At 39.9% G+C, this 23,333-nt stretch overlaps 1 protein-coding gene across 10 annotated transcripts in view; it reads left to right on the top strand.

Moving 5' to 3' along the window:
* The window catches only part of SEC24C (SEC24 homolog C, COPII coat complex component), a 39,107-nt gene that overhangs the window by 4,548 nt on the left and 11,226 nt on the right, over positions 1-23,333 (top strand). For 4 of the 10 annotated variants that reach the window (XM_055720255.1, XM_055720256.1, XM_014283853.3 and 1 more), the window contains 11 exons: positions 3,325-3,527; positions 6,447-6,533; positions 9,040-9,181; positions 10,177-10,355; positions 11,500-11,949; positions 13,223-13,353; positions 14,617-14,685; positions 16,446-16,557; positions 17,359-17,486; positions 20,170-20,308; positions 22,227-22,342. In XM_055720255.1, coding sequence (XP_055576230.1) covers positions 3,353-3,527; positions 6,447-6,533; positions 9,040-9,181; positions 10,177-10,355; positions 11,500-11,949; positions 13,223-13,353; positions 14,617-14,685; positions 16,446-16,557; positions 17,359-17,486; positions 20,170-20,308; positions 22,227-22,342 — 1,728 coding nt within the window. In that variant the 5' untranslated portion in view covers positions 3,325-3,352. The remainder of the gene's footprint in view (positions 1-3,324; positions 3,528-6,446; positions 6,534-9,039; positions 9,182-10,176; positions 10,356-11,499; positions 11,950-13,222; positions 13,354-14,616; positions 14,686-16,445; positions 16,558-17,358; positions 17,487-20,169; positions 20,309-22,226; positions 22,343-23,333) is intronic. The other 6 variants (XM_055720259.1, XM_055720258.1, XM_055720260.1 and 3 more) reach the window with 3 other exon arrangements.

A 23,333-nucleotide genomic window follows, 5' to 3' on the forward strand; every position in this document is an offset into this window, starting at 1 on the left:
TATTTCTTTCTTTCTGTGATTCCCCCCCGCCATGTCATAACACAGCATAAAATTCTCCCTTTCCCCCATATGTCTTCAAGTGACCAAGTTCTAATTTATATGTATATTTTTTGGGTGGAGACAACATGAATGCTGTTTGATACAATTGACTTATACTGGAGGGGAAGGAAAACGGACTCATTCAGTGACAACTGTCTTAAGCCTTCTCAGAGGTGGATACTCTTGGCCCTGCCCTTTATGGTATTCCACATCAGTGATGAGCAAGCCTGCCACTAGCCTTATGTTTAGAGCAAGTCGAGCAACCAAAATAATGAAGCAGCCTTGTCCTCAGCTTCAACACCATGCTTGTTCTTGAGTCTTCTCCCTCCTTGACCCTGTGGGAGTATAGAGCAACATGAGCTTGTGCAGCGGTGGAGATGAGCCTGTGCTGGCTGCCACATGGGCCACCTGAAGGTCTGACATGTATCTGCCTTTTAGCTGGGGCACTGAGTTAGAACCATCTCCTTGGTGGAGCTACTTTTCCCATAAAAGTGAAGGAAAATATCTCAGAACTCTTTTCTTCTGTAAGACTTGCATTAAGTGAGCTTACATCTTGGTTTCAGTGTTATTGTGGAGAGAGCAACAAGCCATCAGATGCTACCCAGTCAAGCAGGAATACACACATGAGAGAGGGGAGGGCAGGCTAAAAAGCCCATAGTAAAAGATCATCAGGTAAGATTGCTTACTGAGTATACACTCACAACAGTAAGTCAGAAGTGGTTTACGAGGGACATGCTTGAGTTCTTGCCCCATTGTGCTTTTTTTAAAAAACAGAAAAAGCATGAAAGATCCTGTAGTAATTCCTTGTTCAAATGTTAGATCTGTTCAGGGATTTCTGTAGGTGTAACTTGTGAAGAGTGTCTTAATGATTATAGCTCAGGAGGTCCTGCAGGATGCTGCTGCTTTGCCTGCAGCTCTTCCTGGAGGACCTGTTTGTAGGAGCAGCAACTAGAAGCCAAGTTTCTGATGCACAATCCAATAGGCAATACTCAGGGGCAGGAAGAAGAGAAAGCAGCCCTCCTTCCTTGGCAGAAAGCCCTGCTTGGATGTTCCAAGATGTGTGGGTAGAGTAGCTTTCGCGCTGCGTTCGCCCTTCCCTTTACCCCTGCCTTTGCAGGAGCAGTGCTCCTACTTTACTGTTTGTGCTGAGCAGGAGGTGTTTGGGGCTTGGTCAGTGATTGCAGTCTGGGGACACTGGTTGCCTACCTGGGGAGGAAGAGGTTAACCTTCAGGAGAACTTGGGAAGGGACCAGGTCCCAAAGTCCAGCTTTTCTGGCCTCATGGCTGCTCAGGTTAGACGGTTCTGCAGAACTATATCAAAGGTGGTGTGGTAAATGATAATCTTTAGAAATTACTTGCTTGCTGTCATGTTTATTGTGTGTGATCATGTATAAAAACACTGCAGGCTGATCAAAAATTCTGGCATGCTGTTGTAAGCTGTTGCAAATGACATATGTTACTTTCAAGTGCAAATTACCATTAAATATCAAAGATAAGTTCCTTTTCTAAACAAAAGCCCTATCATTACCCTTATACGGCTTGATGAATAAAGATATAAAACTTCATTTATTTCCCTTCATATAAAATTTAATATCCAATTTCAGACTAAGCGTTAGCATTCTTAGTATTGACATTTGTCATGTTTACTAGCTATGGGAGTTTAAATGTAATACATATGTATTATGCAAGCTTCTGTAAATAATTAGATCAGTCTGTTGTGATATATGTATTTTCCCTTTATTTTATATATATGGATCTGAAAGAATTTCTTTCTATGTGGATGGTTCTTGCAGAGCTGTAGTTATTTTCATATATTTCCTGTACAGCTGTGGTGTCAATTGTTGAAATAATTCTTTGACATCATATTTCTGGTAATGTGAAGAAGCAACCTTAGCATTGGTTGGCATACTGTAGTCAATGTATAAGCAAAACAGCTCGTGTGTGTGTTATCCGCTTGAGTTAAGCTTGCAAATTCCTTGCTGGGATTTGCCTCCACTGGCTGGTGGCTGTTAGAGCTGTGCATCTCCTCTGTGTTAAGATCTACTATGTATCTTAACACGCAAGCTCATCATAAGGTTGGGAGCAAAATATGAGCGCAACATTAGTAATTTGCTTTACCTTAACTTTGTGTGTTTATATAAAATGGAGTTTTTAGTAAAAAATTAAATTGCTGTAAATACGCATTTCTTGACAGCTTTAGTGTGGATAGTCTTAGCTGGAGAGGGTAACAGTGACATATGGAGTGTCCAAAGGAGTACAGGGGATGCAAACTGCTGAGAAACAGACCAAGAGGGCATCTCCTGCCCATGAATTAATCTCTTCGGCTTTCCACAACTCAGGGGCTCTGTGGCTTATCTGTCTGTTTGGTACCATGGTATTGTAAGAATTGCCTGCTTGGTTTGGGGCCTCCCAATGCCATTTTTGTTTTTCTCTTTATAAAATTAGGCAATATCTTTATACAGTTAGAGGAATTGGGAATCTGTCTGTTAAGCAAGACTTCTTGCATAACCTTGCTAAGAAACAGTTCTCCTGTCTCTGATGCTCTGGTTCAGGTCTTACACTTTTGTGTAACTCCTTTAGTGACATTTTTGCCTTGATGCCTTTCCATTTTGAACATTTTACTGAGGTAAACATGCTGCTTTTGGAAGATCTTTGTTTTCTGAAATTTATGTACATAACAAAGGATTTAAATCATCTATTGTTTGAAGAAAAAATAAATCCAAACCCCCTTATATTGGTCCTGCTCTGGATTCTGTCAAATACTTTCAAGAAGCAACCTTTGTGGATGATGATGTGTGTTGCTTGTAGCAAGGAAACATGATCAAGTAGATTAAAATAGAGTTGAAAACTGAATTTGTTCAGTGTTACTGAAGTGTTATGTTAAGGAATCTCTAATCTGTGTCATGAAACCTGTTTTATGTTGGTCTGACATTCTGTGAGGTGGAAGTAGTTCATAAGGTGTCTGAGGAAGCTTGATGAGCATCTACTGTGGAATGGCAAATTCTGGCATTTTTTTTCTAAGAGTATGATGGCAAGTCTAGCCAGGATGAAGCAGTAAATAAGTTGATTAGAATACATGGTTTCTAAACAGAAAATACTTGGTTCTAACTAGCTCTTGTAAAGCATTTTTCTTACTTGAAAAAACTGCTGTGCAAGAGTAAATTACCATTAATGTTTTACCTTCCCTAGTATCTCAGGAGCTTGCATTTCTGTGAAAACAGTAGCGGAGTTAGCCAGTTCGGTTTTATGTCTGCTAAAAGCTATTTTCTCCCCCCCTTTTTGCAGGTAAGATTAGTTTGGGGATGTGAATACAATGAGTGTAAACCAGCAAGCTCACACAGGGCCTCCTTATGGGCAACCTCAGCCTGGATATCACGGATACCAGCAGCCTGCCTACGGAGGACAGCCACTGCCAGGGGTTCCTCAGTCGCAATATGGAGTTTATAATGGGCCGATGCCAGGATATCAACAGCCAGGCCCTCCACAAGGTACTTCTCAGTCAGAACTTAATGGTCAATAACCTGTGAATTGTTGCGTGCATGGAATTTTTTCTGTGTACTTCTTATTATTAGTCTTTATTTTGTAGTAGCAATTATCTTTTCTGCTGTATGTGGTTTATGTGATGTTAAAAAACATGTTCTGTACATTGTGGGGTTATTGCTCTGTCACTTGTCCATTTTAGTAGGGCTTACTCTTCTTTTAGTAGCTTATAAAATTAACATGTTGAAAAGCACAGCCTGCTTTTTGTCTGTATGTCCCTGCCCCTGTGGTACTGAAGCACCTGACTAGAACAGTCTTCTGATGAGGTTACGTTGAGGGGCAGCCAGTAGGGACTCTTCACAGACTTATGATTGAGACTGCCTTACATTATTACGTAGAAAGATCTGCACTCCATCCTGAAAGATTAAGACATACAACTCTAGGTAGGCAGAAAGTGTATTTGGAGCTATTTTCTCTAATGGCTTTAAAATCAATAGAAAGTTTGTGGACATGTGGCAGGCTGATGTGTTCCAAAAGTTCCCTGGTTCTGCAGGATCATATCACTTGTTGGTTTTGTTTGTTTAAAAAAAAAACAAACCAACAAACTATAGCAGGTCAATTCTCTTCTGTTTTCAAAAGAAAAGCATACTTAAAATTATTGAAGAATTTCAGGAGTTTTTCTTTCTGCGTACCCGAATTGCTTTGGGAGATTAATAGTGACTTTAACATCTGAAGTGTAGAGGAGAAAATACCTGTTGCTTTTAAGTAGAAGTATTTCTGCCTTTCAAAACGATCTCAGTTCAGCTGAGATAAGCACAACACAAACTTTCACTCTGAAATGTTTGCTTAGATTTCAGATCGGTATTCGAAGGAAATGAGCAATGTAGTTATGGTCTCCCCTCCAAGTACGTCTTGAATTTTTTTGCAATTTCTTGAATTTTAAACCAAACTCGGTGAGAAGGATAGAGCAATGAAAGTGCCTGTGTAGTTGCCTTGAAACTAACAAGTGGGAGAGTGAGGTTTGGGAGCTGGAGTTAGCAGAGTAGTGGCATAGAAGAAGAATTAGTGTGGTGCGCTAAAGAATGGGTTATTCAGTTGCTCCATCTTCCTTTTCTTTCCTTAATCCTCTTCCTACACTCCTCTCAATAAATCTCTTCAAACATCACTTTTAATCTGTGAGTTTTGAACTAATTTTAGAGAGGGTTTAAATTCCTGTAAAAGTAATGAAAATCAGCACTGGGCTGAGGAAAGAAACCCTGCTCCCTGGGAAGTCAGAGGCGGAGCTCAGCTGTTGAGTGCTCTGTTTGGCTGCTCAGTGTAGCCATTGACTAACCAGTGTTTCCTGTCCCATGGAAAGAATGGGAAAAAAATGGACTTGCTTCAGTGAGTGAGAGAAGGAGATTCAAGAAGGACGAAGTTTACTACAGATTTGTTGGAAAAGCTTCATCAGTGCAGCTATTCATAGAAAACAGGTTTTGGCTGTTAGCAGCGTGAAGAATGTTTAGGATGTTCGTGAAAAGAAACCAGTAAGCATCTGCCATCACGTACTTCAAGAACTTTCAGACTTTACAAGCCTGAAAAGCATTCTTTTTAAGGGAATTAACTTTTTTACTTCTGATTTTTTTTCTGGCTTGGCATTTCAAATTTTAGAACAGAAATGTGGTTCGTCATGGCTCAGTAAGGAATATAACTGTAAAGCTTGATAAACATGCATATAAACTTGTGCAGATTAAAAATGCAGATTTTGTTTGTGCCATCAATGGTTGAAAGGTAGTGTGACACTGAGGGCAACAAGGTGGTCTCATTTGGACAACAGAAATGTATTGCACCAGTCTTTAGTACCTCCTCATGGAGTTTATTAATCGGCAAAGGCTGCCCATGGTTTTTAGAGATTTCTCTTCCATCTTTTCCTAAATACAGTCTGCTATGTCTAGGAAGGGTGGTCTCAGAAGAAATCTCAGTTGTCAAGTTGTGCATTTTGGACCTATTGATGTAAATCCAAGATTCCTGTCTTCAGAAGGAAGGAATGTTAAATTTGGAGCACGACACAACAGCTAGAAGTTGACCTGTGAGGGGATGCTAAATATGACATCCAGGTGGAAGAGGCAGGCAAACAATGCATTATCAAAGAGAGCAGGCAGGTGATAGTGAAGATAGTGAAAGTTATCCTTACTACCTTCGTTGCTAACACGTTATGTTTATTGCAGGTCTTTGTAGCAAGACCTGGTGTAGGTGCATAATGTAGAGAGAATTAATTTCAGAGGCACTAGAGTGACTGGAGTTTAGTTGAACACTGAGTGGTAAAAGGAAAACTGCCAATGTTACTCTGTGATCTCAAAGTAGTTGTCTTAAAGCTTTATTTTAAAAATAACAATAAAATTGCTTGGAGGACTGAGTGTGGAGAAGTGTTAAGAACAAGTGTCATCCTGTCAGGGAGTCTTTCGCATCTGATTTGTGACAAACCGTAGCTCTTACTAATGGGAACATGGGAATGCTGTGCCAGCGATGCTAGTCTTGCTTGGGACCAGAAGTGGTGTACTGTGCTGCTAGCCAAAAATAGCTGCTTCTTGCTGTGAGAATGTCAGAAGAACCGGGACCTGTTGGTTACCTTATGGTGAGGTCACGCAGTTGAAAGTGTAAACACAATTATCTGAATACCAGTGACAATTAGGCTGCCACTGGATTTTTTTATGTAGACTCAGTTTATGAAAATACTAACACTTGTATTAATGTTAATATATGAACTATGTTAGTAATGTTATGCATGGCAGCACAGTGAGAGGGAGTATAGCTCAAGGAATAATGTGGTAAATGTGGCATGGATTTTATGTGTGTATTTTCTGCACTGCAGACTGCTCTCAGCATTGGAAACTGTCTCTTGGTGCTTTCTCTCAGGCTCGATTTACTGGTATATTCTGTCTTTCCAGGTTACTTTCCTTCCTTGGGGTTCCCTGCAAAGGGCTCTCCTGTATCTCTCAACTCTGACACTTCTACTCTTGCACCTAATTTCATAGGTAAATGGGGTCCTTTCTGTGGGAATGTTTGTGTTGTGCTGCTGCTTCTGTGCCAAGTTCACATTTAATATGGGTATTTATCTCAAAGGTGTGGCTACCTGATTATTCAGGCAGAGGTGGGTGGACACTTCCCAATCTATTTGTAGGCAGCACTCCAGAAACATAAATATGATATGAAGAAATAATCCTAGCAGAAACCCCTTATGCCTGCAGTTTCATAGATAATGAATTGACTTGTGACTTGTGACTATTTTCAGAAGACTGTTTCAACACCTGAATTGGCCTGTTCAGGTTCTGCCAGGGAGAATCCTTAGTTTAAAAGAATGCAGTCTTCCACCTGAGAGCGAAATAAAACGTGAGGTTTGAAACGATAGCGTTGCAATGAAGAAAGGAAAAATCTCCCCAAGCACCAGGAGGTTGTTATCGGAACTCATGAGATTTTTGTAACTTGTGCTTTCCTTCAAGGGGAAAAAAGTTTTTAGCTTCTTTGGCTATAGCATGGAAACCAAATATATGTTAGAAATAATGACAATCCCAAAATCTGTGACTTGAAGAAAGAAAAACTTGCAAAGCTTGGGGTCAAGATGTAAGAATTAGAAACACTGCAAGAAATCTTTGTTTCTGTTCTTTCCAACTAGTGGCATTTTGGAAGAGCTATTTCCAGCAGCGTCAATTTGTTCAGATGAGTAGGGTGTCAGAACTGGCCAAGAGCATGTAGTCTTGGGGCATTTCCCATTTTGCTGTCTGTGATGAGTAAGAACAATATCTCATAGGTGTTGAAGGGGAGCTTCAAAATTCCTCAAGAATAATGAATCTTAAGCTCATAAACCACTAGATATTCATACTTGTTCCAGTGAATTTAGAGGGTATTTGGGCAGTCTGTGGTAATGGTTACAGAAGTATATTTGTGACAAGAACTAGAAAAAGAAGACTTCAGAAGATTTTTCTGAAGTAAGCATGTATTTGACAAATTGTATGCTTGTTGAAGTTGGGGGAGGAAAAGTTAATTTAATGTAAAAAACCCCCAAAACCGCCCCAAATGCAACAAAAAACAGTGTAGAATCCCTCCTGGAACTGGATTAAATATGCTTTCAAAGACAAAAGGTAACAGAGCTAGTTTATGTGTACTATCAGAGAGAAGAGATTCCAAAATAGATGAAAGGATATCAAATTAACTGAAAAGGTGTCAAAAAAGACATACAGAAATAGAAATACCACACAACATACAAATAGTTAGAGATCGGGCTTAGCCAGAGGAACATTAGGACAAAGGTGCTATAACAGTAGTTTAGAAAAGAGAAGATTTAATGAGAGGAGGTATATAAAAATAATACAGCGTTCTGGAAATGATTAAATCCTGTCTCAAAATGAAGAACAGGAGGAGGTTTAGTAATAAAGAAAAAAAGCCCCAAGATTGCTGGTTATTCATACAAGGTCTATTAATGCCTTACTTGAATTTACATCCACAAGCTTATTAAGAATTACTTGTAGCAGATAAAATGAAAATATATGTATGAGTTGAAACCTCATGCTTTGGTGTATAAGTGATACTGTAGAATTGAGAAATGGTTTTTCTTATTTCCTGTTTCATAATAGTTCCACCCAAGAAGGTTTCAGAGTCCCTTGTAAAATTGTCGAGCCAGTCACCATCAGAGATGTAACAGCGTGATTGTGCTGCCCTGGTCTCATGGGGCAGTTTATTTAGTCCTCTGTATTTAACGATACCCCCCATATGTGAAATATGTCTCCTCGTGGTTAGCAGGCATGGTCATGAAGTGGTTCTAATTATCAGCATTTTTAACATAATATTAATAAAATGGAATTTTATAGTCTCTTCTGGAAGTAGATGCTGCGGTTGGTCTGCTGGTATTGTATTCTGTGGAGAGTGTGAAGACTTGTTTCTGAGGCAAGTATGTTGAGGCTGTGACTGAACCAGCTCAGTCTGAAAGATGAGAAAGTATTCGTTTTGCCCTCCAACCTTGAGAGGTTGGGATGAACAGTCTGTGGTGCCCCCATTATCTTACATATAAAAGCAGTCAGTTGGATATAATTTTTGAAAACTGAGTCTACTCACAGAACCTGCTTACCTTCCAAGCAGGGAAAATTGGCCTGTAATGAACAACTAGGTTCCATGTGAGTATTCTCCTTGGTCTGGATAAAAATAATTGGATTTGGAGGGGAAAGAATTTAATACCTTATTGACAAGATAACTTTTTTTTTTTTCCATGGAAAGATGAAGTCGTCTTTTGAAAACCTTCCACAGTATGGATTTTCTGCTTGGTCTGTGTGGAGACGGTGGCAGGGGCTAAAAATATTTGTGCTTTCAGTTTTGCTAGTTCTGATATAGTAGTATAAATTATTTGTTGCTTGTGGAGTATTGATACATCAATTTGGCCACTGCTTAACTGTTTCTGCACATTTTTATTTCTTGAATTTTTTGTGGTAGTTGGTTTGGGTCCTTGTTTCTGTGAGTAACTTGTGATATTTTTTTCTTTTACATCTGTAGGTTCATTAAGAGCCCCTCCAACATCTGGAGCTCCCCCTCCAGCCTCTGGAGCATCTCTTACTTCTGGCCACGTGGCATACAGTCCGTTTGGACATGGAGATGTGCAGAATGGGATTCCAGCCTCAGCAGCCCCAATGCAGAGGTACACAGAAGAAGAGCAATTAATAACAAAGGCTTCCCTTGGCAGACCTGTGCTAGGTCTAGACCTTTTAGGATCTTAAGCAAACTAAATACTTTGTTCTTCCTGTGGTGGACATTGACTTTCTTTATTGCTTCCTTATTATTTTGGGACGACATTTTGCCGTAGGGGTATTTGTTAGACAATTAAGAGTATCTGGAAATTAAAAACTTCTGGAAGGATATAAGCAGATGCCAGCGACTGATCTGAAGTCAGTCTTCAGTTCTCCGAAGACTTTGTTGTGGTAGTCGTTCCTCATAAGGAATTTTCTGATACCCATAATCTGTCTTGTTTTAAACCAATTGCATCCACACAGCCATAGTATTTGATTTCTTGGCAATATCTCTGTCTGGAGCATGTTGCTGTCTGTCATTACTGAGTAATTCCTTAGTGTTGGGACTGTGTCCTTTTCTGTTCATTATGGATCCCTGAATTATCTTCATCAAAAGCTCTTAGGCATCTTCTCCTGAAAGATACTGCTTTTACCTCTGTGGTGGAAGTGGCAACAGTCCTTTCTGCTTCATTCCCGTTACTGGTTATGGGAGAAGGTGGCTGGGTTTTGCCGCCTTCTGATTAAGCTCAGCACTTGTCAGCTGGAGAGTCCAAATCCTTTGAGCACCACAGCATTTGTACAAAGCTGCGCAGGCCTTGCTGTTGCTCGCCCCGAAGGTTCTGTTGTAGTATCTCTGTTTGTTGCGATAACTCAAGTTGAATTAACAAAAAAATGTTACAAATGTTGAGTTTCTATTTTAAAAACTAATAGTTTTGGTTTTTTTGATGAAAGGGATTCAAATCCACGCAGGTTATGTAATTATTTTTCTGAAATTGAGCCACAATGCTTCATGTAAATAATTGAGACCTAGCTAGTGTTTATGTGATAGAACAATTTTAAAAGCACAGAGAATTGTAACTGCTTGTATAATGGGGAATCCAGTGAAATTTCTCATCTTCCTTCTCAGGACACCTGCTTCTCAGCCGTTTCTGCCAGGCTCAGCACCCGCGCCTGTCAGCCAGACATCTACGCTCCAGCAATATGGTCCCCCCCCAGCCAGTGTACAGCAGCTCAGCAATCACATGGCAGGGATGACAATTGGCAGTCCTGCAGCCTCTGCTCCTCCCCCAGCTGGACTGGGCTATGGTGAGGTGCTTTTCATTTATGCTAGTAATTTCATAAAAGATTTGCTCGTCAATAATTCATTACCATTCGGTGATGGGAATTCTGAGTGTTGACATCTGCCATAGCAAATGGTACTTTCCTTGACTAATAAGGTCATCCTTGGGGAAAACAGAACTGAGGCTGTTGTAGGAGACAATGCAGGAAGTACTGCAAGGCATGAGTAACAAAAGAGAGTAACAGTATTTCTCCTCAACTAGGTGAAACACAGTAACAGTCTGTCCCCAAGTAAGCTGTTAAGAGAGTCTACCTGCTTCACCACCATTATGCAGCAGCCCAGTCAAAAATAAGGAGAAAGGGCTCAGTAAATCACAAAGGGCTGAAACTACTCTGTATGATTCTCTGCGGAGTTTTGCTGGAAGTTGAGAAGAAACTTACTTAAACAGTATAATCTGAATTTAGATATTTTGTTCTATTGTATTAGATCTGTGGTCCCACTGCTGTAGATTACAGGACTCTTTTAGACTAGAGATCTGTCTTTAGTATGTGTAAGCTGGTCTGCCTACACTGATATTTTTTTTTTTCAAATTGTTTTGGTAAAGTACTTTGACAAGCATCTCGTACTCTAACACAGTCTTCATAAGAAAATCAGGAGTAAGGGATGCAGATTTCTTCAGCCTTTTAGCAATGTGTTTGTCTAAAATAATCCTTAGAAATAGGACAGTGGTAAATACATAAGATACTAGTTCCAAAGCTCAGAACTATTCTTGAACTACAGGCTCCAAGTTAGTGTGGGCTTTAAGGTACAAACTTATTTCAGCTCAAGAAATCTGTAGGCAGATTTGTGGTGGTTCTTGTTTTGCATACTCCTGGCTTTGCCCCTTTTTTCTGGCCCTGAATCCTGTATTCTGATTTTGTAAAGTAAGAAGCTCAGACTTTGAGACAGAGGACAATGAAAGAACTATCAAGTTTCAGATCCCTTGGAGGAGTTTCAGCACTCTGATCAGTTTAGGAGGGTGTTCACTTAAGGTTTGTCTCTACTAGTACTGGCAAGTCCATCTGAAGATGAGTGGTAGACCTATTTAGATGATCTAGTCAAATAGGTTTTGCCTGCATCTTGTTTGTCTCGAGGATAGACAAAAATTATGTTCTGTCGTTTTCTTATCAGGTCCCTCAACATCGGTTCCCCCAGTCTCAGGAAGCTTTAGTGCAACAGGATCTGGTCTCTACACACCTTACACTGCGAGCCAAGGACCTCCTCCTACCAGTGTGTCTCAGGGTCTTCCTTTGGCACAGCCTCCGTTTCCTGGTCAACCAGTATCAACTCAGCGCCCGCCTACTCAAGTCCCTGGCTTTGCCCCACCTCCCTCTTCTACAGGGGTTGGACCTTCCTCTTACCCTCCCACCACAGGTGCCCCAAGGCCACCTACCATGCCAGGCCCACCACTGCCTGGGCAGACAGTTGCTGGACCACCGATGCCCCAGCCTAATCATGTGTCCTCACCGCCACCTCCATCAACTATGTCAGGGCCACACCCTGGGCCTCCCATGAGTGGTCTCCATGGACCACCTCCTCCCACTCATCCTCCTCAGCCAGGATACCAAATGCAGCAGAATGGTGAGTATTCCTAGTGTAGGAATTGTAAGTTACGCGTCTTCTCTGTGTGCTGCATATTGAGAACCGGATTTCAGATGTGCTACTGGTGGGGCTCGTGGCTGCACTGCAGAGCTTCCCTCTTGTTTCCCTGTGCTTGTGTCTGAAGCGCAAATCAAAGATAAACAATACGATGTGTTGTTCTAAGATATTTGTTGTACAGGTTTTAATCAGATTAATGTAACTAAAGGAATCCTACCTTGCTTGGCCAAAAAGTTAGTAATTAGTGCCTTAATACTACAAAAATTTGTGATAAAAATTTCATTATGAACTTTAATTTGATGTCTGCAGCCTCATCTGTTCAAAAGTAGGGATTTGAAATCCTGAAAAGCCTTGTTACCTTTTTTTTTTTTTTCAATTTGTGGCCATATACAATGTGTTTGAGAAGAGTTGTTAAACGTTCGAAAGCAGTTGCTACTTTTTCTCCTTTGACAAAACTATGTATTTTTCTCCTTGTAGAACCTTTCACATTTTGTGTGTGTGCTTAGAAGTAATATCAATTAAACTTTATGAATTGATAACAATTTTAGCTGATATTTAGTCAATAACATTTACAGATAGCTAGAATACAGTAATCATGTGCAAGTGTGGGGATTGAGAATCCCGTCCCCCATGCAGCTTTGTACAACTGGCCAGATAAATGACTTAAAAATATCTGTCCAGATTGCTGTGCACCATAAAAACACTAATGGAGTAAGTTATGTTGGTATTCCATAACTGACTCAATTGTCTAAAGTAATGTGAAATAACATCAGGTAGTTAAAAACAAGAGAAAATCACACATTAACCTATTACTATAATTTCAGACAAGCCAAAACTGCCCTAGAGAACTCTTTGCACATCTTGAGTTTGAGGAATTATGGGTCATCCACTAATTTATTTGGCTGTTCTGTGTGCACTTTCTATTAGGCAGTTCTGCAATTTAACTTAAATGTTCATAGTGCATGATCTTAATGCATGTTGTAATCATACTCTTCTAAAACCAGTTATGTTAGTGCAAACACCTGTGTTTACTTAAGTCTGGTTTTAAGGAGGACTGTATCAGTTTATTGGATCATTGATAGAGACACACAGGTCTAAGCTGAACCACTGTGATAAATGTTTCATCCTAATTAGCTGAGAAGCAACTGACTTTATTTTTCTTGGGTTTTGGCAATGACAGGAAAAGTGGGCAGTGCGTAACAAGGAGGTGGCTAGTGTTAGCCATGGTTTGATTTTGCTGTCCCTTTCTTGTAAGGTTCCTTTGGGCAGGTGAGAGGTCCCCAGCCAAACTATGGAGGAGCCTATCCAGGAACACCAAATTATGGAAGTCCGCCCGGACCACCACCTCCGCCAAAACGCTTGGATCCAGATTCCATTCCTAGCCCTGTAAGCTTGCTCTGTTCTTACCAGTGTGAACTCTTCCATAGTGTCTTGACATAAAACAGAACTGACAATGGCCAAAGCTGAAAATAGGTTTCTTGTTCCAAAGAACATCAGTCTGTTTTCCTGTTTGACTTTTCTCTTGTATATCTGGCTTCAGTCTTTTGTTATGAGTAAGCCCAGAAGCAATATTTTTCTTGGTGACTAAAGAAATGCACCACATATGCAAATCAGTGCTCTAATTCCTTGAGTCTTTTTCTGTACTATGTTACGTTTTGAGAATCCTTGAGGGCTTTGATTAAGCTTGTTTCTGCATTTCTGAATTCTTACTTAATGACTTTCCAAGGTGAACCGATTTCAGGTTTTGAGGTGACAGTCTATGAACTGTATGATTTGTGTTTAACATATGGCGAATAGGAGTTGATCGTAGTGCTTTTCCTTTCCCTTTTCCTATATTCCGTCAAGAAGCTGGTTAGTGGGGTTTTTTGGTCATTAAGCCATGACACTACTTCAGTCAAATATGGACAACTTCTCAAATTGGGATTATCTTTGAGCCGAGGTTCTGAGAAAGGATACGCAGTGATGTGTAATGGTTAGCAATGTTGAGTAATACTAAGCCTGGCAGTATGATTGCTACTGCTCTACTGCGCTGTTCCTTCCACTGCTGCTGATGCGGTTCTGTTACTGTCTCAGAAGGCCACAGTCATTTGATAACAGGAAAACTTTGCAGGGCAGTGCTTACAGTTGACTTCAGAAATATATAAATAATTTACTCTTGAGTTACATCTTAGATCTGGACTGGTGCTGTTCAGAAGTTACGGCTATTCAGAAAAGATTATCTGTTAAGACTCCAGGTTTATGTAAAGTTTATGACCATATTTATTTTTTTTGGAATATAAGAAGTCTAATTGCTTGTCTGCTTTTCTTCTCTTCCACTAAATGAGATCTCAAATGGCTTGTGTTCAGTGCCTTAATTTTAGCATGTTCTTAAAGCATAAATCCCCAATTTCTAACCAAAATGAGCACGTGAGCCACTCCTCTGTTTAGCAATGTGTTCAGAGCCCAGGCCCTATATCCTGGAAAGGCTGGTTTTGGGAGCAAGGTACGCTGCAGAAGCTCATGTTTCTTGTTGCATGAAGCAGTGTCTGAATGTATCTAATTCCAGTGCTGCAGGTTTGAGTAGAGAGAAGTAACGCTGTTACTTTTTGTTTTATTATTCTCTTCTCTCTTTTTTTCTTTTTTGTGGCACTCTTTATTTTTTTAAAAAAGCAACTTAATGAGCTGCCACCCCAGCAGAAACCCAGGCACAGAATAGACCCAGATGCAATTCCTAGTCCCGTAAGTGCTGTATATATCTATGTCAGTTGTAGTCTGTGTGTTGGTGACCATCTGTGCATGCCTGAAACCTGAACTTCACCTCACTAACCCTCCATCGTTAATCCTTCATCCTTTCCTTGCTGTCTTCTGCTTGCCTTATCAAAATGAGTAACATTGCACCACAAGAGGTTGTTAAAATCTTCTCTTCTGTGATGGTGAGGCAATAGAAAAGCACCGTTTCAGAAACAGATCATGAAGAATGTCTCCCCTTCGCTTTGTCTGATCTTTAGAATATCTCCTTCATCAGATTCCAACTGGCATTTTCAGTGTAAGCCATCAGTGTAATTGTCCATATGTGTGTCTCTAGTTCACATACGCACAGCATGAGCCTTTAGTCATGTTTTCTACCAGTTTTGAGCAGTATTTGATTACTGTTCTTGTTGATATACTAGTACTGGGCTAATGCTTTGAAGTTCTAAAATTGCAGATGAACTGTTTTGTTTTGATGTTAATTCCTAATATAAATATTCTAGTAGATGAATATGAGGCATGGGGAGCTGTAAACATTCTGTCATTATCTGTGCTCATACATAACCGTTACATTTTGGATTTGAAAATTTTATGTTTGTTTAGAGAATCTTACCTAAAGAAAGAAAAAAGCAGCTACCTTTTGGATTGGAAATAAAAAATCACATTTCACTTTTTTACCCTTGTATCACTTCCTCCTTGTTTAGTTGAAGTTGGTCATGTAACGGATACCAGCAGCAAGATCACCGATGTCAGCCAGTGTGTAGACTTTTGAAATGGGGCTAAATTTATCCTAGAGTAGTCGCTGTCTGATGTTATGGGAGGCTTTCTGCTGGCAACTTGGAATATAGTGAGAGAGTGGAAGTTTTGCCATGCAAACTTCTGCATTTCACAATTTATTCTAAGCAGAGGCATGTGTGTTTGGTGGCAAAATAAGATCAGAAGAATGACTGCTAGCTTTAGTGCTTTCATTCAGGCACCAGTATGGAAATACAGTTACAACTATGTATAACTATAATTTTCTGTTCCTGTGCAAAGGTCAGTGGATATTTTAGTCAAGTGAGACTGTTGCATGCATTTGCATCATCTTAGCATATTTGCATTAATGAAGAAATTGAAATACTAAGAAATTTAAGACTTTTACTGGCTTTGAAGTTTTAAGTTTGATTCATTGACAAGTCTATTGAAACTTCACCTCCCGCATCCCCACAATTCAAATCACAAACTCTTGAGCACCACGGAGTAATGAAGACTTCCACTTGACCCTGCAAGCTTCTGTCCTTATGTCAGTTAGTGGTTAGAAATAAATACATACTATGAAAACAGCGGGAACACAACAGAAGGGAAAAGCTGGGTTATCCCTAGAACTTCAGCCTGAGGCTTACAGAAGTTTCTAATTTAAATGTGGCTAGGACCAGTGTACAGGGGAATACTACCAAAAATTCCTTTCTTGGTGTGTGTTTGGCTTTTATAAGTTCAGATCAGGCCTTAAAACACAAAATATGCTACTATTCAAAATACTTGGGGGAAAAATACTATTTGCATCTTGTAATTTATTGTTAACCATTAAGTACTATTCAAAATGAAACTGAGAGGTGACTGCTTGACAAAACTTATTTGCTTTAGACTTGTTATTTTTAGAGATAGTAATGTTTTCCTCAGGTCCCCCTTTCACTGCCTTACAGATAAGTTTTGGATTTTACAGTACTTGGAAACCAAACCTCCAAATATTAATCTGATGTCTTCCATCACAGATTCAAGTGATTGAAGATGACAGAAGTAACCGTGGGTCAGAACCATTTGTCACTGGAGTGAGAGGGCAGGTTCCACCTCTTGTTACTACAAATTTCTTGGTCAAGGATCAAGGTAAAATATTTCTCTTTTCCTAAACACACAAAATGCAAACCCCAAAGAGTCAGGTGACATAAATGTCTGTGTCTTGAAAGGAGAAGTTTGAAGAATTGTTTTGGTGGCTGGTGATGTATGTTTTACCAATAGGAGTTTAGTTTCAAGTCCTGTGTTGATTTGATCTCTATTTAGATTCCCCTGATTGCTTGGTAGCTAGTAAACAATTTGCAAGTAAAAAATGTTTTCCAGGGCAGGTACCTGGGACTAGCAATAGCAGGGATATCAGAAAGCAACAAATGAAGCCTCTTCTGTAGAGGCAATATCAGTGAAGAGCTGAAATTTACTAGCAGGATCATTTGCACTGGACTGGGAACTTTTTTTTACCAACTGGGGTGTCAGTTGGTCCATGGGCTTCACAGAGAAAGGATATTTCATCTCCAAATTTCCCATGCGTTTTTTGAGATTTAAAGCTCCGTTAAAACTTTGTGATCTGATTCTACAGCCAAAATTACAAAGTCAAACAGTAGAAATGTTTGAGTTGAGTTTTCTGCCAAAAGAGTGAAACGGGAATGGCATTTTAGAGGTTTAAGTTGATGTGAAGTCAAGTTAATTTGTTTTAAGGGCTTTTATTATATGTAATTGATCATAAAGAGGCATTTTGTTTGGAATTCAGGGTTTGCATAGATTGAAATTAATTGATGGCTTTAGATAAGCTCTTAGTCTCTGTGGCTTCACAACGTAGACAAAGGTATATTTGTTTCTGTTCTTGAATATGAACTTGTACTGAAATTTGTGGTGATTTTTCAATTTGTTTCACAGGTAACGCAAGCCCTCGCTACATAAGATGCACATCTTACAATATTCCCTGCACCTCAGATATGGCCAAACAGTCCCAAGTTCCCCTAGCTGCTGTCATAAAACCACTGGCTACTCTACCCCCCGAGGAGGTGAGAACCATACACAGAGTTACATACGCACTGTGTGCACGCAGAACTCGTCAGAAGAATGCTGTTAGATGTCAGCGGTTAACAGATACAGTGAGAAGGAATGTTTAGGTAATGAAGACTAGGTAAACAGTGATTCTCCCACAAGCACGTGGTAGAGATATGTAAGGGAGAAGAATGTTGTGTTCAAAACATTTAACAGTTACTTAACATTTATTATGAAATTAACATAATTTCAGCTTTTTTACAGTAACTGTCAAGCACTGTGACCAAATGACCAAAATACTAGGATGGTCACAAGTGTGTATGCTTCAGTTGATCTCGATTTCTTGCTTGGCCTAAAGTATTTAAATTGTTACTAATAACTGATGTTAAGTGTTTTCTAGGGTGTCAGGTTGTGGAATCAGAGGAGACTGTATCAAGCAGTACTGGTTAAGCTGTCTAATGCTCACGTACATGCCCAGCGCTGTGTGGGATGACAGTGCAAGACTTCAGGACTGGGCGCTGCTGAGCTGCACTTTTGTTTCTGCCCTTGCTCTGTACAGCACTTGCTTGCTTCTAGGTGTAATGCGTGGCTAGCTAGCCACTCTGGCTGTTGAGAACATGAAAGCTTCAAGAACATTGTAGAGCTAGAAATTTTATAGAATATTCTGAATACTGTGGCTACTGTGTGGTGTTAGCCTGCTTGGAGCAGGGACATAAAGATAAATATGCTTGTTAATACTGCAAACGTATTCAAATTTATGTGCCCTGTTAAAATTAATTTCAGCATCTGATGAGGAAAGGAATAGCCTCTGGGCTTTTAAGGGCATGTTCTTCCTGATGCATTTCATTAGTGTTCCTAAACTATGGTTTGGGTTTTGAAGAGTGTTTTGCGATAAAACCAAGTTGTGAAGTTAATTCCTGTGCTTCGGTATTGTGGCTGGAGTTTAAAAGGAGCACCGCAGGAGGATGTGGTCTTACTTGAGAAACCTGGAGGCTTGTGGAGGTGCACATTTTTAGAGAAGCTTTACAGACAACTAGTTGTTAGGTCTCCTGGTGTGTTGATGCTTTGAACAACCACTGGTGACCTCCAGAAAAAACGTGGCTATGGTCGGATAATTGCCCTGGAGATGTGTCAGTTCTAGCATTGGGAAGTTCTTTACAGCAAGGGCAAGCTCCCTGTGGAGGGGCCCTTCCAACAGATGAAGGCTCAGCTGTTTGCTGCAATAAGACTGTAAATAGATCTAAAGCTTAACATATCAGTAATGAGAGGATAAGTGTCTCATGAAAGTACAGCATTCAGATAAATTCAGAATGTATAAAAAAAAATGCAGCACCTGGTTGCCAGGTGCATACCTTTGCCCTGTGATAATGTACGGTTCAGAAAGCAAAGCTCTGAGGCTTCAGAAGTGTTGCTGTGCCATTTGGGAGTAAGTGGTCAGTGACAAGTTGTGCGTAGCACTGCATGTTTACAACACCCTTGTTGTTTGCGTGCATGTTATTGGAGGAGAGGCTGTGGAATAAAACGTATTGTGTGGAAGTACAATACCAACATTACCTGGCAATCAGAAAACTTGAAATTTTTGTTTCCTCTGAGGAGGTCAGCCTGGGTGATAGGAGCTGAGAAACACGGCTGCAGAACCATGGCATTGCCAATAAATGATTAGTGGAGCTGAATGAGAGATGTGATACATCTGTGGCATGAGGGGGGGAAAGTGATGAAAGCATTTGCTCAGCTCCTGCTCAATGAATATGTTGTCTCTTAAACATGATCAGAGGTTTAGGGTGACTGAGGGAGTTGACTGGACATCTTTAGTGTCAGAAAGCTTAAAAGTAGTTAAAAGTTTCTTTTGAGCTAGGTTCTTAGTTGTGAAGGGTGCTATGAACTATGAATGCAGCTTGTAGTTTGTACAAGTTCTGTCTTAATAATTTTAAAGTGCTTCCTACTTATTCCAAGGTTGAGAAGCTGCAGAAGTTGTCTGTATCTTATCCTGGTTTGGTGCAGAAAGAATACATTGTCAGCAAGAGTTCAAAAATAGTATCACTATGTAACACTTTTGAGGACTTGCTATACAGTGGGGTTGAGACAAGCAGAACTTACAGATACATTGTATTTCATGGTGGACTTAAAAAGTAAATCTTAACAGCTGTAATGTCTTAAGATAGCCTGGATGCTGTGGTGTTGAATATATGGCATGCAATGACTGGCTTCTGTTTTGTCAAAACGCTTTTTACAAGGGAAAAATATGAGGTGAAGAGTTGCTTTTAAAACAGCCAGCCTGTGGTGAAACGTAAATTGTGTGCTCACTCCCTTGAAGTTACCGCAGCCGTTCTTTGCATGGCTTCGGTCCTTGGTGTTCACTTGGGATACATCTGTGTGGTGCAGTGTGGCACTCCTGCTAGAGCTCGTGCTCCTCAAGCAGGCACCGTGTAAGGTAGTGCAGCACCCTGCAGGAGTACTTGTGTGTAAGTAAGGTGGCCCATTAATGACTGCGGCCCACAAAGACCTGCAGTTTTCAGCTGCTTGAGTTGAAAAGCATTTACAAAATTCTTCTTCAGGTTTTTCCCACCCCCTGCACTCTCTCCCACAGCTAAACCCTATGCAATGTATGGGGAGATAGTTCTAAGCTCTGCAATTTGTGTGGTTGCTGCTTTCTCATCATCATGTGATCTTACTTTTAATTTTTTTCCCCTGCTTCCACAGACCCTTCCTTATTTGGTAGACCATGGAGAATCCGGCCCTGTCCGATGCAATAGGTGCAAGGCTTACATGTGCCCTTTTATGCAATTCATTGAGGGTGGAAGGAGGTTCCAGTGTTGTTTCTGCAGCTGTGTCACTGAGGGTAAGGTTTCTTCTGGAAATCGGTCTCTATTGGAGTGATCTTTGAACAAGATGCAAGCAAGTAAATGTGTACCATGTTGTGATCATATATAATGTATACTTGCTTTGATGTGTGTTTAGTCCTTAAAAAAATTCATTATAAAACATGTTCGGTGCTCAGTTCTGAAATTATGTTTGAATTAAGTAGGTGCTTATCCATTGCAGTATTATTGTACCAAATTTTTAACATGAGGTACTCGTATTGTGGCTTGAAAAATTTATTTATTTATGGTGTTTTCTTAGGGTATTTCAAACTAACATTTTTCTATTTATTTGTCATTTCTCATTTACTGAGATGTACATCTAGTCAATATCATCAGTTAAGATTATTTTTGCTCACAAAGCCTGTTTAAACACTACTTAGAGGTGAATTTGCAGCCAAATATGCTACAGCTGAAGAGGAATGCTCAGTATATATGCCAGTTAACCTTAGTTGCTCTTCTAAATTAATATAAAACATGCTTTTTTTAAGCAGAGGTCACTCTCTGCTGCTCACAGCATGACATCTGTAGATTTGTTTTGAAGTCACGATGGAATGTAAGGTGCAACAAACTTCAGAGTGATGTATTGAGTGTTTCATTTGGTAGCACTAGTGGCTTTTAATGGACTGTTTGTTCTTATCACCTCAGTTATGCTGTACAACTGTTTGTACAAACCAAGGTGGGAAGCTGATGGGGGGTTAGAAATGGCCAACTTTTAAAAAAACATTTTTGTCTGGTGATTTCCAGCCTGCGTGCATTCCCTGCTCACTCAGCAGCTGCATGAATGGCTGTACCTGTGACAGCTGAGCAGGGGCAGGAAAGGGAGGGACGCTCAGACTGCTGATGAAAGCAATGCTGTGAAAGTACAATATAGTTGTACCTGATACTTGAGGACAATTTTTGTTCTCTGCAAAAACAATGGCGTAATTAGCTCCTACTGGATGTGTCCTTGGAGAGGAGAAGAGTGATAAGTGATATATAGTCTTTATGATATCACTTTGTTTTCTTTTGAACTGTTGAAAATGTGAATGTTTAGAATAATTTAAAGGTGGTGAATTTTATCGTTACAAATGATGTCATTTTTTGTTCTCCCCTGGAGCTATATAGGCAGCTATAGCTGGAATAAGTTTTATCACACTAGCAATTCTCCAGGGGGACAGTCTGTCGTGGTAGTTCTTGGGGCCAAGGGAAATGCTTTCTTTGTTTCTGCAGCTGACTTTTGTGGGTAAAAGCTTAGCTTAACTCCCGCTTGGGCTAGGTACCAGCACAAAAGTAATGGGCACTGGGCACGTGGTTATACTTCTGGTTCCTTCCTCCTTCCTAATGCTTTACATCACGCTGTAGGAAGTGCCCTGTCTATTCTGACAAAAGGATTATGGCAGCCTCTGGAAGACTTTTACTCTTGTGCAGCATGGGAAGGGAAGGGAGAAGCTGACTCATATAGCAAAATAAGGAGCTCAATCTTTCAGTTACCCTGAATTGAGTCAGGAACATTGTACCTGTACTTTGCCTCAAACTCCAAATAAAATCATTTGTTGCTACTTATAAAAGATTGTTACATGGTACCTTTGGACTAAATACTTCAGAAGCATCCTAAGAGTGTGTTGTAGTGACATTTCTGATATGAAAGGTCAAATGGGAATGCAAAGGACATTCAAGAAAAGTACAATAGTGGCTATACAGTGTGCCACCTGGTGCGTAGAATAGACTGGAAGCAGTTTGTCTGCATTATTTGACTTTAATGATGCTCTTAAATTGCATTAATATTTTTAGTAATACTTGCATGCTAGCACAGTGCTAGCTAGCTTTCCTGGAGTTGGAACAGCTGTTGTCCTGCTAGCTCTCTAGTCACTGTGGTTGTCATGGCTGTGTCAGTGAACTTGATTTTTCCTTTCCCAGTGCCACCTCATTACTTCCAGCATTTGGATCATACTGGAAAGCGAGTGGACTTCTATGACCGACCTGAGTTATCACTGGGGTCTTACGAGTTTCTAGCAACAGTTGACTATTGCAAGGTACAGTAGTATGTGTTTATTACTGTATTTTGTTTTGCTTTTAAATGAAAAATCTATTTTCCTAGAAGTAAGAATGACATGAATTGTCTGAGGCTGCTTTCTAGCTGGCAGAGATAATTAACAGCATTAATTCAGCTGACTTCATTATGCAAAATAATGTGCTTGTCTGATTACTTCCCAAAGTAGAGCAGGTTTTGATCACACATGACATCATTTTTATTATAGCTGCCTCTGTCATTGTCTTCTGGAGCTGTATCAGCAGCTATAGCTGCTGTTACCTTAGCAGTTCTGCAGGAGGGACGCTCTTGCAGTAGTCCTTGGGGCAGAAGGAGAAGGTAGGAGAGGTACAATTTGGCCTGAGAGAGTCTTTATCTATTGAAGTTAAATTTCAAGTACAGGCATAGTGGTTAAAAACACAAGAATAGTGTGGAAATAATATATTGTGAGATTATTGTCGTATATATATATAAAAAATATATTGTCAGATATTATTAAAATTAAAATACTTTAATAATAAACTTCTAAGGAATAGGAAAAATATGCAAGGTGTTTATTAAAGCAACTTACATCTCTGCCGAAGTAAATGCTGGGGAAAATAGATGTCTCAAGTGTTGCAGCTTTATACTGGTTACTTTCTGATGCCTCATCTTTACTCTGCGTTAACGGAAAAAAACATTATCTTGTTTCTAACAGTGTAAGAAGCATTTTTAATTCGAACAAGGTGTTATCTTCCCAGCTTTTTTGAAAGTTCTTCTGTTTTGCTTTTGTTCTGTGCACTTCTTCTGGTATGACATATAGTCTTCAGAAGACTTTTCCCGAAACAAATTTTTCTTTCCCAAAGCAAACCTGATATTTAAGTAGAAGGGAAAGTCTGCAGTTCTCAGAGAGGAAAATATTTTGCTTTATGTTGATGAAATCACCTATAACAAGCCTGGCTGTATTCCGAAGTCTTGAGAACTGGCAGGAAACTTCCCTGTCTGCTTTCCCTATC

This window comes from Falco cherrug, chromosome 9, assembly GCF_023634085.1.
Source record: "Falco cherrug isolate bFalChe1 chromosome 9, bFalChe1.pri, whole genome shotgun sequence".
Lineage (NCBI taxonomy): Eukaryota > Metazoa > Chordata > Aves > Falconiformes > Falconidae > Falco > Falco cherrug.